The 15357-nt window shown below is 38.5% G+C and overlaps 1 protein-coding gene across 13 annotated transcripts in view; it reads right to left on the bottom strand.

The window, feature by feature from the left end:
• The window catches only part of LOC131201703 (ankyrin repeat domain-containing protein 26-like), a 168523-nt gene that overhangs the window by 123758 nt on the left and 29408 nt on the right, over window positions 1-15357 (bottom strand). For 11 of the 13 annotated variants that reach the window (XM_058189803.1, XM_058189806.1, XM_058189802.1 and 8 more), the window contains 8 exons: window positions 14106-14122; window positions 13930-14011; window positions 13801-13845; window positions 13177-13359; window positions 9382-9434; window positions 6369-7304; window positions 5502-5680; window positions 3198-3320 (listed from right to left, as the gene is read on the bottom strand). In XM_058189803.1, coding sequence (XP_058045786.1) covers window positions 3198-3320; window positions 5502-5680; window positions 6369-7304; window positions 9382-9434; window positions 13177-13359; window positions 13801-13845; window positions 13930-14011; window positions 14106-14122 — 1618 coding nt within the window. The remainder of the gene's footprint in view (window positions 1-3197; window positions 3321-5501; window positions 5681-6368; window positions 7305-9381; window positions 9435-13176; window positions 13360-13800; window positions 13846-13929; window positions 14012-14105; window positions 14123-15357) is intronic. The other 2 variants (XM_058189815.1, XM_058189816.1) reach the window with 2 other exon arrangements.

The raw sequence follows: 15357 nt of genomic DNA, 5'->3' as shown, positions 1-15357 counted from the left end.
TGGAGGGATTGGGCCTGAGCCTGTTTCTCCCCATCCAGACCCGTACGGCTTCCAAGCACCGGGACAACACTTCGATAGCTTCGTTGGGGTGGCCCGGTGTGGAAAAGTACAGCTGGGTGTCATCAGCGTACAGCTGGTACCTCACACCGAAGCCACTGATGATCTCACCCAGCGGCTTCATATAGATGTTGAACAGAAGGGGCGAGAGGATCGACCCCTGCGGCACCCCACAAGTGAGGTGTCTCGGAGCCGACCTCTGCCCCCCTGTCAACACCGTCTGCGACCGATCGGAGAGATAGGAGGAGAACCACCGATAAACGGTGCCTCCCACTCCCAATCCCTCCAACCGGCGCAGCAGGATACCATGGTCGATGGTATCAAAAGCCGCTGAGAGGTCTAATAGGACCAGGGCAGAGGAGCATCCTCTATCCCTGGCCCTCCAGAGATCATCCACCAACGCGACCAAAGCCGCCTCAGTGCTGTAACCGGGCCGGAAGCCAGACTGGAACGGGTCTAGATAGACAGTTTCATCCAGGTGCAAGGGAAACTGATATGCCACCATACTCTCTACAACCTTCGCCACGAAGGGAAGGTTGGAGACCGGACGATAATTACCTAAAACAGCCGGGTCCAGGGAAGGCTTCTTGAGGAGGGGTCTCACCACCGCCTCTTTCAAGGCGGTCGGAAAGACTCCCTCCACCAAGGAAGCGCTCGTAATAGCCTGGAGCCAGCCTCGTGTCACCTCCTGAGTGGCCAGTACCAGCCAGGAGGGGCACGGGTCCAGTAAACATGTGGTGGCATTCAACCTCCCCAGCAACCTGTCCATGTCCTCGGGAGCGACAGGGTCAAACTCATCCCATAAAATGTCCCCAAGACCACCCTCAGCCGCCTCACCCACGCCACTGCAATCTTGGTCTAGGCCCTCCCGGTTGAACGATTTTATCGTATAGATAACCGTTAAACTCCTCAGCACGTCCCTGCAACGGGTCATCCCGCTCCCCCTGATGTAAGAGGGAGCGAGTCACCCGAAACAGGGCGGCTGGGCGGTTATCTGCCGATGCAATGAGGGAGGAGGCGTAGCTACGCCGCTTCCTCATTGCCACTAGGTAAGCCCTAGTATAGGACTTCACTAGTGTCCGATCAGCCTCGAACGGCTAGACCTCCAAGAACTCTCTAGGCGCCTTCTCCGCGCTCATCCTCTCAACTCCTCGGAGAACCAAGGAGCCGGTTGGGACCTGCGCCGGGTCAGAGGTCGCAAAGGCACGACACGGTCTAAGGCCCCGCCGCGCCCGCTCCCAGGCCGCAACAAGTTCCTCAGCCGAGCCGTGAGCCAGACCGTCAGGAAATGGCCCAAGCTCCGTCCGAACCCTCCGGTCCATCAGGCGCCTGGGACGGAACCAACGATCGGCTCCGTCTCCCTGCGGTGGTGAATGGCGGTCAGAAAGTCCAGGCGAAGAAGAGAGTGATCTGACCATGACAAAGGTTCAATGACTATTTCCTTTAAGTCCAGATCTCTCAACCACTGACCAGAGACAAAAACCAGGTCCAGAGTGCCACCCCCGATGTGAGTAGGGCCATCAACTACTTGGGTCAGATCCAAGGCCGTCATGGAAGCCATGAACTCCCGAGCTGCCGTTGATGACGAGCCGGAAGATGGCAAGTTAAAATCCCCCATGACTAAAAGTCTGGGGGTCTCAACTGCCACTCCAGCCAGCACCTCCAGGAGCTCGGGCAGGGCAGCTGACACGCAGCAAGGAGCCAGGTACGTGATCAGCAAACCCATCTGACACCTATGGCCCCATCTCACAAAGAGGGATTCACACCCGGCAATCTGAGGTACAGTGGTCTCCCTCGGCTCTAGACTCTCTCTAATCACACCCGCCACCCCCCCACCCCTACCCTGAGCCCTCGGCTGATGGAATGCACGGAAACCCGGCGGGCACATCTCAACAAGGGGCACACCCCCTTCCGTGCCCAGCCAGGTTTCCGTAACGCCTATAAGGTCCGCGGCGCCCCCCTGAATAAGATCATATATTAGGGGGCCCTTATTGACTACGGACCGTGCGTTGCATAACATCAGCTGAAGGCCCAGGCTCTGAGGGTCTTGACCATCCGGGGAACGGGAAAAGGACGAGGGATCGGGGCGCGCGATCGCCTGCAAACATCGAGCGCCCCCTAGGACGATATGATCCCCTTCCGCCATATCTGCCCCTCCCACTTACCGTGCAAATCAGACCACCCTCACCAGCAGGAACGCAATCTTCCCCCCTAACCTCCGAACCCGTTAAAAAACCGTCACGAGCACGCGCAAGGACTGGCTCCCCACCCGACGGGCTACCCCCAACGCCCGCCCTAACCCTCCCTCCCCTTAAAAAAACCCTATCTAAAAACCCCCAAAGGCTCTTTTTTTTCGCATGCCACCTCTGTGGGTCCCAAGACCCGTCATTGAGGCCGGCCCTTGATAGTGCGGCGGGCCATTCCTGCGAGTTCCTCTTTGTTTTTTTTCCTTTCACTTTGAATTCCCAAGTGCCAATTAGTAACTTATTTCAGGTTAGGACCTCTTTTAAGCTTTAAAGATTTTTTTCTTCTTACCTGTGAGTTGGCCAATCACTCACCCAGTACAATACTCCGTTCAATCACAGCTTATGCTCAAATCTTAGTCCAGTTGCCCCAGCTTGTAGCGGGCACCCCCGGCAGATCAAAGAGCTGCCTCCAACCTTTTGAGGAACTTGCCTGTTCCTCTTGGTCTTCTGAGGCGCCTCTCTTTCTCCCCTGTCCCACCAAGACGGTTCTGGTCTGAAGTCCCCCAACAGTGGTTTGTCTGGCTGGGTTTTCGCGAAGCTTCTCAGAGCTTCGCTATTTCCCAACCAGTAGCCCCACAACATTTCCGGTTCTTGATACCCATGAATCTCAATGAATCTTCCCACTATTAAGCAGACTTCCAACATGATTCCTTTAAGAAATAAATTGATCAGTTTTCTCTTTTTGAAATTCTTTGCAGCATATGTATGATGTGTAGACTTCTGTTAGGCAAAAAGTTGATAATGCAAGTTTGGGAGCATAGCTACTGTACAGGGCACTGAGGATGCACCTCAAGGGTGCATTCTTATAGAATTTTAGTAAGTTTTGGCTAGGAGTATCACTGGTCTAATTCCAAATGAGACAGAATTTTACATTAATTTTAAAAAAAACCATACCTTTCTTCAAGTGATGCTTCACTCAAACTGCTCTCATCTTGTGGCTGATTATTACAAAGCTGTTGACTGACCTTGTGTTTAGAATTCCGCCTTTTATTTCCACTTTTTCTTGTAGCTTTTAAACTGGAGGATTTTTTTCAAAATAAAAATAAATAAATAATTGAACACTACTTTAAAGGTAATTTTATTTATAAAAAAGTTAAAATATAAAAACAAAATGAAGACATATTGCTAAGAGTCAACGAATGGCAAAATTTCTAATCTCCGATACCATACTGGATTTAGGAATTCAAAGTTATATGAATAAAGTGTTAATTGTATCAATGTAATGATATATAGCCGTATGCATCTGGGAAAAATCTGAAATGAAGCCCCAAAGCACTTGGGGTCCTCACTTGTGCTTAAACTGAAATACTTCTGTATCAGTACATGAATATCATACTTAAAATAAAGTAAGAATCCTGAAAGACAGATAATAATTGTTATTTTATTATTATATTTTTATCTCATTTATTTACATTTAAAACTCAAGGCAGCAAAAATACTTTATATACCTGCCTCCTAATTTCCCCACAACAGAAACCCTGTGAAGTGGATTAGGCTGAGAAAGAATGACTGGCCCAAGGTCACCAAACTGGATTTCATGCCTAAAGGAGGCATGGAACTCAGTCTCCTGGTTTTTAGGATAGCATTTTAACCATTATAACCATGGTTATATATGACTGCTTTCTGAGTCAAGTGTGTTATTGATTGCGCTTGCACAGATCAAATTGTCTGAGCTCTGCACCCTTAATAATGTGTCCCAACTACCAAGACTGGAATCTATGGTCACCACCACTTTCATAACATTCTATAAATAGTGGAAGATTTCTGTCATTAGAGAGCTTTCACTACCAGGAAGAAAAAAATCCAGAAAAGCTATTGCATACATGATAACCAATTACACTCTCAAGTCTTAGGCCTTTCATTTTGAAAATAACTCAAGCAGACATCACCAGTGGGGATCTGAACTAATTGCTAATAAGCCAAATGAGTGCTTTTCCTAGTTTAGGAAAAGGAGAATGTATAAAAAAGTTTCTGACAAGTCTATAGAAGATGAACAGGATGGAATCCTGTCAACCTTGACAACTCCTAATCTGATCTCCAGTAGAGGGAGTGTCAATTTGCAATAGTTCGTTTAGTGACTGATACAGAGCCACTGAAAAAAATGACTTATGACCATTTCTACTTATGACAGTTGCAGTGTCCCAGGGTCATGTGATCACTTTTCACAACCTTCTGACAAGCAAAGTCAATGGGAAAGCCAATTCAGACAGTGTTACTAACTTACCAACTGTAGTGATTCACTTAACAACTGTTGCAAGAAAGGTCATAAAATGGGGCAAAACTCACTTAACTGTCTTGCTTAGCAGTAGAAATTTTTGCCTCAATTGTGCTCATAGGTTGACGACTACCTGTATTTAATCTGTTTTAGCTATTCTGATAGCACAGAGAGGCAAAATAGATTTACTACATTTGCTCCCATTAGTAGATTATCAGCAAAGTATTTTCAGTCAGACAAAAGATAATTATTTTGATTTTTATTTTGGTTATTTTAGTTGTTTATATTTATTTTAAATATATAAAATATTGCACCTGATTGATCCTGGTTGACCTCAGAAGCTAAGGAAAGTAGACCCTAGTTATTGCTTGGATGGGAAAATACTTAGGAATCCAAGTGCTGCTTGCTATGTCACGTTAAACAAAAAATCCTATAAGGTATCAATGATAAACTACAATTATCATTATCAAATTATCATTATCAAATACAATTATCAAAGAAAATAGTGTGGAAATAGTGGGAGGAATCAAACCTGCCTTGAGATTGTCTTCACCTTTATTCTAATTTTTCCTTAAAAATTTGAAGAAAGACTATAATTTAATGATGGATGAAAAACTCTGGAAGCAAAAGATCTGTTTTAGTCATGACACTATGCCATGTTTAGACATGACTAAAGAAAAGGCTTGGGACAATATTTTAAGTGATCTTATTTCCAGACTGTAGAACATTTAAGGCAATGTATTATACTTACAATTCTTACCTAAGAAAACAATGATTTTAAACAATGCTCATCCAGTTAAAACTGGTGATTGATGTTAAGATAACTATCTATGCTTTGGTTACATTTGTAATACTATATGCCTTAAGTAGCTGAAAACAACACAATAATGTTTAAAAGGAAGTTAGTATGTTGTGACAGTGCATAAAAATTAGTAAAATCAGTTCATATAAGAGAATCAACTTAATGTTTTTAGTATACTCACCCTGGAAAAATTGCTTCCTTTTTATCTGCTGGGAAAACACTTTCTGCTGTAATATGTTGGATTTCACTTATTGAATGCTTCTGCTCTATTTTCTCAAAATTATTCACAGCCAGCATTTCAGCATTAGCATTTTTTTCCCCTTCAGATTCCAATTCCTTTTTTATTTTTTCCTCTTCAATCTAAACAGTGATATATTGAAATATTATTTTAAGAACAGCAATAAAAATATGAATAAAATTATTTGCTCTATTGCAGATTTTTGCTTAATATTTCAGAACAGCCCTAGAAAAGAAAATAATCACTCAATACTATGATTATAAATTAATAATTAGTATGGTCTAATCAGAAATAATGTAAAAATCATATATATTACTGATAGGAAAAATGCATTAGAAACACACATTTTTATTATAAACAGAACAGATATTATTTTAAAAAGTGATCAACAACAATGTACTACAGAAAGTAAATATAAGATAGAAATGTTTCACAGAGCAAAAAGTGGTAGGCAAGCATAAGAAATGGAAAGCTCAATTAAAAACCTGTTCAAAAGCCAGTTTCACATCTTGGATCAAATTTCTAATTAGTATAATAGTGGTGCAGTTTGTGTGTTAATGAAATAGCACCTATGTAAACTACATTTTTGAGTCTTTGTTATGATAGTTGTATCATACTTCAATTTCTGAATGTTCTTAACATAAAAAGGAAATGCATGAAAAAGGTGTAATTTCTTCCCATATTCACATTAGCATTACTATGTGAAGCCAACACAAAAGGCTTTTTTATATAGCGCTGAAGAGATGAACGGACAGAATGATTGAAATGCAAGAAAGATGAAAGAATGAAAAACAGCAGGTATTTCTCTACCTCTTTTTGCAGTTGGTTCTTTTCTTTCTCCAAAGCGAGGAAAGCTGAATGCAGTATTCCTACCTGATTTTTAAATCTTGCAACATCACCTTCTAATTCTTCATCCAGATCTTTTTTTGATATCTGAGGACATACTTGTTTATGATTTTTCGTTTTATTTGCAATTTCAATATCAGTACCTTTAGAACTATTGAAAGTCTTATTAAAATGGTATTCAATTTCTTCACTTGGATTTTTTGTTACACTAATATGTTTATATAAGTTGCTGGGGGTAATTGGTTGATTAGCATCTATAGTTTTAAAAACTTTATCTTTGGTAATGTCTCCATGACTTTGCAATGAATATTCAAGACATTTTTCTGCTGCTCTAGTTCCACCTTCATTTGCTTTCAGTTGTATAATTGAATTGTTACTCCTTTCTTCACTGATGTTTACTGTTGTTCCATTTGAATTATTAGACAGCAGGTTCTCATTTGTGTTCCAGTCATCAGTATTTAATTCCCTTTCTGCAACACCAGATCTTACATCTTTAATGTCAACCTTTCCTTGATTATCCACTTTTATGTTTTGTAGATGAAGTGATGTTTCTTCTATGCCTTCTACTGCACCACAGAAGCCATCTCGTGATGTTGCTTTGCTTGGAGTGCTACTCATTTTCTCATAAACTTTAATTTCACCAAACTTCTGTTTTAGTTCTGCTGTAATACTCTTAAAATTTTCCTTAACTTCTTTTTTTTCATTTGCAACCCACATTTTTTCATATTTTTCTTCCCAATGTATTGAATCAAAATGATTGCAGACATTATGTGCTTCTTCGCTATGGATGAGTGCTTCACTTATATTTTCATCATCAGCATATTCAATTTTAGTCTTGTCAGTCTGTTTTTCATGTGTTGATTTTTCTACAGAACTGGATGTGTTTAACAGGCATTTTTCCTTATGCAAGCAAGTATGGATAGAGAAAAATTAACGAACAAAAACCACTGTGTTAAATTGTGTTTTAAATGTCATAAAGGGTTTGATTTTGAGAATATTTAAAAAAATTTGGTTTACAAAATATTTTTTCAATTATATATTTTTATTAAATACATAATTTAAATGTTTGGAGGATAATTTCATGGCAGTACAGTATAGCATAATTAAACTTAAAATAGCTTTCATTTTTTTGTCATTGCATATTCATAATTATTAGCTTGTCAATCGTATCTAGCAGCATCCCTCTAAATGGGCAGTTGGGAAAAAACAGTCACATTTTCCACTATCTATGGAGGTCATAATATTTAAATCAATAAGCATTCTACGTATCTGGCATCCTCTTTGGGATAGGAGTGTCCAATAATATGTAGCCTCTTCTCAACTCAGTCAATATCTCACTAATGACCCTCCCAAACTGAACTTAATCCTGTGCAAAATGTCTAGAATTGGTACCAACTGCTAGAACTTGTGCAAGCCATATTTTGCAACTGGTGAACATATCTCTCATAGAAATTTTTATTTAATTTATGTTTGAATGTTATTTTTATATGACCTATCAAGTACATGTTATTAATTTTCGCCAGTGTACAGCATAATGTTATCACCAATATAGACTATAAATACCAAGCATAATCATGTGTCATAATCAGCATTACTGATTAAAAGGACCATAATCCTACCAAACCTTTAAATACAGATGCAAATAAAAATTCTAATTTGAATCTGAATAAGGTATAGCACATCTGAGATTGGGTAAAAAGATACTCCAGAGAATGGACGACCAAAAAAAAAAAGATTTTTCAAAGCTGATATCAAATTAATGTCCACAGTAGTGACACCATCAAGCAGGAGCAATGACAGTTGTATATGCCAGGCAGGTCTTTGTGAAAGAAAATTTTCTCTCAAGTACCACTATCAAGTATCAATGCACCTAAGTTATTTAAATTCTTGAATTTGAAATGATAATTTCCAATTCTAGACTGATATCAAATTGATATTTGCCGTGTACTTCTTTTAGCAGCACAACAAAGCACAACTCAATCTAATATAATTTCATAGTATTGCTAAAAATCTTACAAGGTGCCAATTTCATAATTCCATTGTTCTGCTGCTGGAGGAATTAGTTCAGTTGAGTTGCACAGAAAAGTAACCCCAGGGAAACAACTCCAGTGGAAACTTGTAAAATTTAATCTGCAAGCTAAAATCTGCCTGGTTTAAGTAGGGTAGGTTTTAGTCAAGTAATTAACAGGTTCTCTCCAAGAACATTTTTATGAATAAAGCTCCCAGAGGTGTCTATTAGCTCAAGAACAGGTGTGTATGATTAAAAATCATCCATTGAATCTAACAGTTTCTATAATTTCCAAACATTTCATCAGAGTCTTTCCTAGACTTCAGATGTATACTTTACTCCTATAAACTTTATTCCTTTACTCTGAGGCTTCTCGCAAATTCCCCATTGCTAAGGAGCCTAAGAATTAAGTCCATGAATTTGGAATATTAAGACTGAGGAAGGCCACCAATCATGCCAAGAAGGATTCTTTAATATTAAAATTGGGTGTGGACAAGAGTATCATCTTATGCTTATTTGTATAATAAATGTTATTAATTTGTTTTTATATAATGAATCATAAATTGGGAAAAACATATTAGAATATTAAAACTGTGTGGTTTGGTGACAAGATGTATGTCAGGAAACATATAAGAAAGTAGTATGTCTTGATGGCTTAATATACAGGGAAACATATAAATAAGGGTTAAAGCTCTATTACTCTATCTATAAATTTAATTACTACACAGAAGCAGAAACCCCTTCCGATACCATTTTTGTCCCATAAGCACAGTGTTTAGTTTTTCCTTTACATATACAACATTGAGCGTTCCATAATCCACAGCTACAGAATAAAAAGTTAATGATATAAGATTAATATTCTTTCGTTTCATTTTAATGGTAACTAGTATTAAATGTGTCTTTAGCTTCAGAAATGCTAAAATTTGTTTCAAATTTGTTTCAATATTTAAATGAACTTTGCATACATACCTTGCTTTTACTTTTAAATTCTTTGATAGTTTTGTGTTCAATATATTGCTGACCTATAATAAAATGTTGAATAACATACTTGTAATTATTATAATTTGTTAGTTGATTTGCACTCTGAAAACCTTCCCAATATATATTTGACTTAAAATGAGATTGTATATAGATAAACACTGTTTTACAGTGAAGGTGCATTTTGCATATGATCAAATAAAAAATTCTAATCTTAGCAAGTGAACCTAACAAATAAAGAATAAAGTTCTTTATTTACAGTTCAATGGTGTTTATCTGTTAATTTCCTACTCAAATTTGTTTATTTTACACAGCATTAAAAATACAGAGGTGGATTAACTTTTGGCATGTGTCTAAAATCTAGTACAACTTATTTTTGCCTAATGCTGCAGTTCCGTGTTGTTCTAATATACCTTGAGCAGACGATTTATATTCATAAGGTACGTGTAGCTTCAATATTCAGACCCCCTTCACTTTTATCAATTTTATTATGCTGCAGCCTGATTCTACAGTTGTTTAAATTCATTTTTTTTCTCATTAATCTACATTCAGTACTCCTTAAAGACAAAGTGAAAACAGAATTTTAGGAATGTCTGTAAATTTATTAAAAAGAAAAAAACTGAAATATCACATTGGCATTAGTATTCAGATCCTTTGCAATAACGCATGAAACCCATTAGCTCTGGTGCCTCCCATTTCTCTTGATCGTTGCTGACATGTTTCTACTCCTTCATTGGAGTCGACTATGGTAAATTAAATTGATTGGACATGATTTGGAAAGGCATACACCTCTCTATTAAAGGCCTCACAGCTGACAAAGCATACTGTAGCAGAGCAAAACCATGAGGTCAAAGGAACTGCTTGCAGAGGTCAGAGGCAGTCTTATTGCAAGGTACAGATCTGGAAAAGGCTACAATAAAATTTCTGCTGCTCTGAAGGTGCCTAAGAGCACAGTGGCCTCGATCATTCTTCAAATGGAAGATGTCTGGCACAACCAGGACACTTCCAAGTCCAATACCATCCCAACAGTGAAGCATGGTGGTAGCATCATGCGTGTTTTTCAGTAGCAGAGACTGGGACACTGGTCAGGGTTAACAGAAACCTAAATGGAGCAAAATACAGGGATATCCTCAATGAAAACCTGTTCCACCGTGCTCAGGACCTCAGACTGGGCTAAAGCTTCAGTTTCCAACATGACAATCATCCTAAGCACACAGGGAAAATACAGGGAACAACTCTGTAAATGTCCTGGAGTGGCCCAGCCAGAGCCTTAACTTGAACCCTATTGAACATCTCTGGAGGGACCTGAAAATGGCTGTCCACCTACGGTCACCATCCAACTAAGCTTGAGAGGATTTGCAAGGAAGAATGGCAGAAAATCCACCAATCCAGGTGTACAAAGCTAGTTGCATCATATCCAAAAAGACTAGAGGCTGTAATTGATGCCAAAAGTGCTTCAACAAAATATTGAGTGAAGGATCTGAATGCTTATGCCAATGTGATACTTCAGTTTTTTTCTTTTTAATGAATTTACAGACATATCTAAAATTCTGTTTTCACTTTGTCATTATAGGGTACTCAGTGAAAGTAATAAGAAAAAATGAATTTCAACAATTGTAGAATCAGGCTACAGCATAAAATTGACAAAAGTAAAGGGGATCTGAATATTTTTTGAATGCACTGTACTTTTGAATATCCTTTTAGGGTGCTAAAAATAGATATGTAAGAAGGCAGAAATTACAGTTTCACCAACTTAGTTTCATATATCTAACTTCTGATATACATTTTTAGTCTGAGGTCTTGTAGTTCATTCGATCTGTATCCATTCTTTTCTATACATAGGGCAATTTAATATGGAGTATTTTATGTATTATTGCAGTTTTTTCGGTCAAAGAATCTGTAACTTAGAATAAGTACAAGCAATTCAAAACCCTCAATTTTGATTTCTGTATTTCTTAATGGAGCACAAGGTCTGGTTTCATTGATTTAGACAGCTTCCATGTTTACATGGTTATCCATTAGGTCCATGCAAAGCAATTCAGATTCACCTTCACAAACAGATTTGTAAATGAAGACAAATATTGAATCTTTCCATCAAAGGAAAAATGAAATGGAATTTGCTTTGTATCGCTTTAAAACTTCTCCTTGTATCCCTGTAACAAGCCAAAGCCAGAAAAAACCTTATTCACAAGCATTTTGGCTGTGAAGAATCCAAAATGGCTCTTTATGGGAGTGTGCTATAGAAAACAGAAAGGTATATTCTTGGGCAAAAGTTCCCAAAATTTAGGGTGAGCTTACTGGCGGAAGCCTCTTCTAGTAACATATGCCAAATCTGACTAGTACATCTGAAAAAATTGGAGGATCTGCAGAGGTAATCCACTTGATTTGAAAAGCAGCTTCAAATGAACTCTCCATTTAAACTTTTATTGAAATTATTTCAAATATAAATATTTGCCTCTAGATTTTAGCTATGCAATCTGATGGGTGCTGGTTTATCCACTATGGAATGTAGAAACAAATGACTGGACCCACTGTAGAATTCTACCAGGAAAGGACACAGTGCATAATAATAATAATAATAATAATAATAATAATAATAATAATAATAATAATAATAATAATAATAATAATAACAACAACAACAACAACAACAACAACAACAACAACAACAACAACAACAAGAAGGAGGAGTTGGAAGGGACCTTGGAGATCTTCTAGTCCAACAACAACAACAACAACAACAACAACAACAACAGAGTTGGAAGGGACCTTGGAGGTCTTCTAGTCCAACCCCCTGCCCAGGCAGGAAACCCTACACCATTTCAGACAAATGGTTATCCAGCATTTTCTTAAAAATTTCCAGTGTTGGAGCATTTACAACTTCTGCAGGCAAGTTGTTCCACTGATTAATTGTTTTAGTTATCTGTTATCTGTTTTATCTAATTATCTATTTTTCCTTCCAGCTACTACTGCCTGTGGATGGATTAATGGAATATAAGAAGGAAAAATTAAAAAAAAATGGCATTCTCTATCTGCCACCAATGGGAGGCTTTATTAGATTTCAATCTTCTCTAGGAAGGAAAGCAGTGGTGAAATCTGAACTGGTTTACTACCGGTTCGGTGGCTGCGCCTGCGTGCTGTGCGCGCGTGCACAGTACGCACCATGCACCAAATGCAAAGTGCGCGTGCGCAGTGCAAGTCAAAGGAGGCATGGGATAAGTAGAACAGCGTGCGCAGGGGGGCCTGATCAGCTGTGGTGCGCAATCTTTTTTTTTACTTTTAAAGCACTTTTTTACATAATAGTAAAAAAGTAAAAAAAAAGGCTGACAATTAGGCAGCTCAGCTGAGATTGTCAGAATCTTTTTTTTACCTTTTAAAAGCATTTTTTAAAAGAAGTGGCAAGCGGGGAAGCGGGCAATCAGGCATTGGGTGGGCATGGGCGGGGGGGGGGGAGGGGGGCAGGGATTTTTGCTACCGGTTCTCCGAACCACCCACAGTCATCGCTACCAGATTGGCTGATCCAGTCTGAACTGGGAGCATTTCACCCCTGAAGGAAAGGAATTCTTTCGACAGAAAAAGAAAAAAAAACAACCTTGTCTTTTAATTAACAAAGCAGTATAATAAATTATCATTCTGAGTCACTTTGGGATGTCAGAATGTTTCCAGCAGAAAAGTGGAAGAAACAATGAATTATTTGTTTTGGATTAGGGTTATCTAAATTGGATCAGAATTATTCTCCCTCCTCCTGCAGAAAACTTTGATTTTGTTAAAAATGACATCAGCTACCTTTCAAAGAAATTATGTTTTGAGTATCTGAGTCTTCCTTCACAGGCACGGAGATTTCAGGTGTAACATTTGTTTCTATTAATTGTTGTGGAGATACATGCTCTTCCAACATAAACATGTCAGCTGGTTTAGCACATGGAGTGCTTTTAAGAGAAATACTGGTAGAATCCCAGTCAGATGTATCTAACAAAAAATATTTTAAAAAGATCAAAGTAGTAAATACAACAAAATGCAATAGTTTAGCAAATGTTAATCAAATGTATTTTGAAATCAAGTAATATAAAGATCTATTAGGTTTCCAATATTAACAATAAAAAAGTCTATGGCTGAAACATTCCTACATCTGTAATATATCAGCATTTGGTTCTTAAAATACTGATAAGTACTAGAAGCTATTTTGACTTAACCATTACATTTATTTATGTATATCCCAAATGAAAAGAATTCAATCTTCAATCTTCTATTGTTTAATAGAAAAGTGCAAGTACATGTCTATCTTTAGAGGATACATTTAGTTTCATAAGCAAAATTTAATTTTAATTTTTTTTGCAATACATGGCAAAATCTGATGTTCTTAAATACTTTCCAATGTATGATACATAAATATGCATAGTGTGTGAGGACCTTCAATATCATCTGCTTCATCCAAACCAAGTTCTTCCATTAAATCTGAAAGAAATTAATGATATTAGAATATAAAATACGCAATAATATATATGATATAATATTTTAAGCCCCATATAATGTAGTTACCTGATTTTTGCTTTTCTATGACTGCCTTCTTTAGAACAGGAGCAGGTGATTCACATACCAAGTTTTCTTTTGTGATGTTTTGCTATAAAGATAATTCAGTAAAGAGTGAAATAAGATACCACAATGTAGTAATAAAAATAGTTAAATAAAGTTCATGTAACAAAAGTAGCACTAACCTGCAAACCTGGTTTTCCTAAGGGGAAAAAAAGGGAAACAAGTTACCTAGATAATGTACTACAACTTTAAAATTTGTGTGAATCCCACTCTTATATTACAAGTATAATATAGTATTTGTTTGTTACAAATATAACAAACAAAACTTCCAGGAAGAAATGATGAAATGGAGACAGCTCCCAAAAAGCAGAGCCAATAACTGGAGCAGAATGAAGAGCTGGCAAGTAGACAGGTTCTTTGTAAGTCCTGCCCAGACAAAGAGGAGACTTGAGATTGTCCCCAGGTGCTTCAGACAGTTGCTTGGCAGGTCTAGAGATGTGGGATACAAGGTAATAGTCACCTTGCTCAAACAGCAGTAAGTGCCTTTAAAAGGAACCGGGTTGATATACTTACAGACCATAACCTACTACTAGATAAAGTAGAAAAATGTGGGTTAGACAGCACCACCACCAGATGGATTCGCAACTGGCTGACCAACCGCACTCAACGTGTAGTCCTCAATGGAACTACATCCACATGGAGGGAAGTATGCAGTGGAGTACCCCAAGGCTCTGTTTTAGGCCCAGTACTCTTCAACATCTTCATCAATGACTTGGACAAGGGGATAGATGGGGAACTCATCAAATTTGCAGATGACACCAAGCTGGCAGGAATAGCCAACACTCCAGAAGATAGGCACAAGATACAGAAGGATCTTGACAGACTTGAACATCGGGCACTATCTAACAAAATGAAATTCAACAGTGAAAAAAGTAAGGTTCTACATTTAGGCAAAAAAAATGCACAGGTACCGTATATGTGGTACCTTGCTCAATAGTAGTAACTGTGAGAGGGATCTTGGAGTCCTAGTAGACAAACATTTAGATATGAGCCAGCAGTGTGCAGCAGCTGCCAAAAAAGCCAATACAGTTCTCGGCTGCATAAACAGCGGGATAGAATCAAGATCACGTGAAGTGTTAATACCACTTTATAATGCCTTGGTAAGGCCACACTTGGAATATTGCATTCAGTTTTGGTCGCCACAATGTAAAAAAGATGTTGAGACTCTAGAAAGAGTGCAGAGAAGAGCAACAAAGATGATTAGGGGATTGGAGGCTAAAACATATGAAGAACGGTTGCAGGAACTGGGTATTAACGAAAAGGAGGACTAGGGGAGACATGATAGCAGTGTTCCAATATCTCAGGGCTTGCCACTAAGAAGAGGGAGTCAAACTATTCTCCAAAGCACCTGAGGGTAAAACAAGAAGCAATGGG

This window comes from Ahaetulla prasina, chromosome 7, assembly GCF_028640845.1.
Source record: "Ahaetulla prasina isolate Xishuangbanna chromosome 7, ASM2864084v1, whole genome shotgun sequence".
NCBI lineage: Eukaryota > Metazoa > Chordata > Lepidosauria > Squamata > Colubridae > Ahaetulla > Ahaetulla prasina.
Note: the sequence above shows the minus strand (reverse complement) of the source record. Positions and strands in the feature narration are given on the sequence as shown.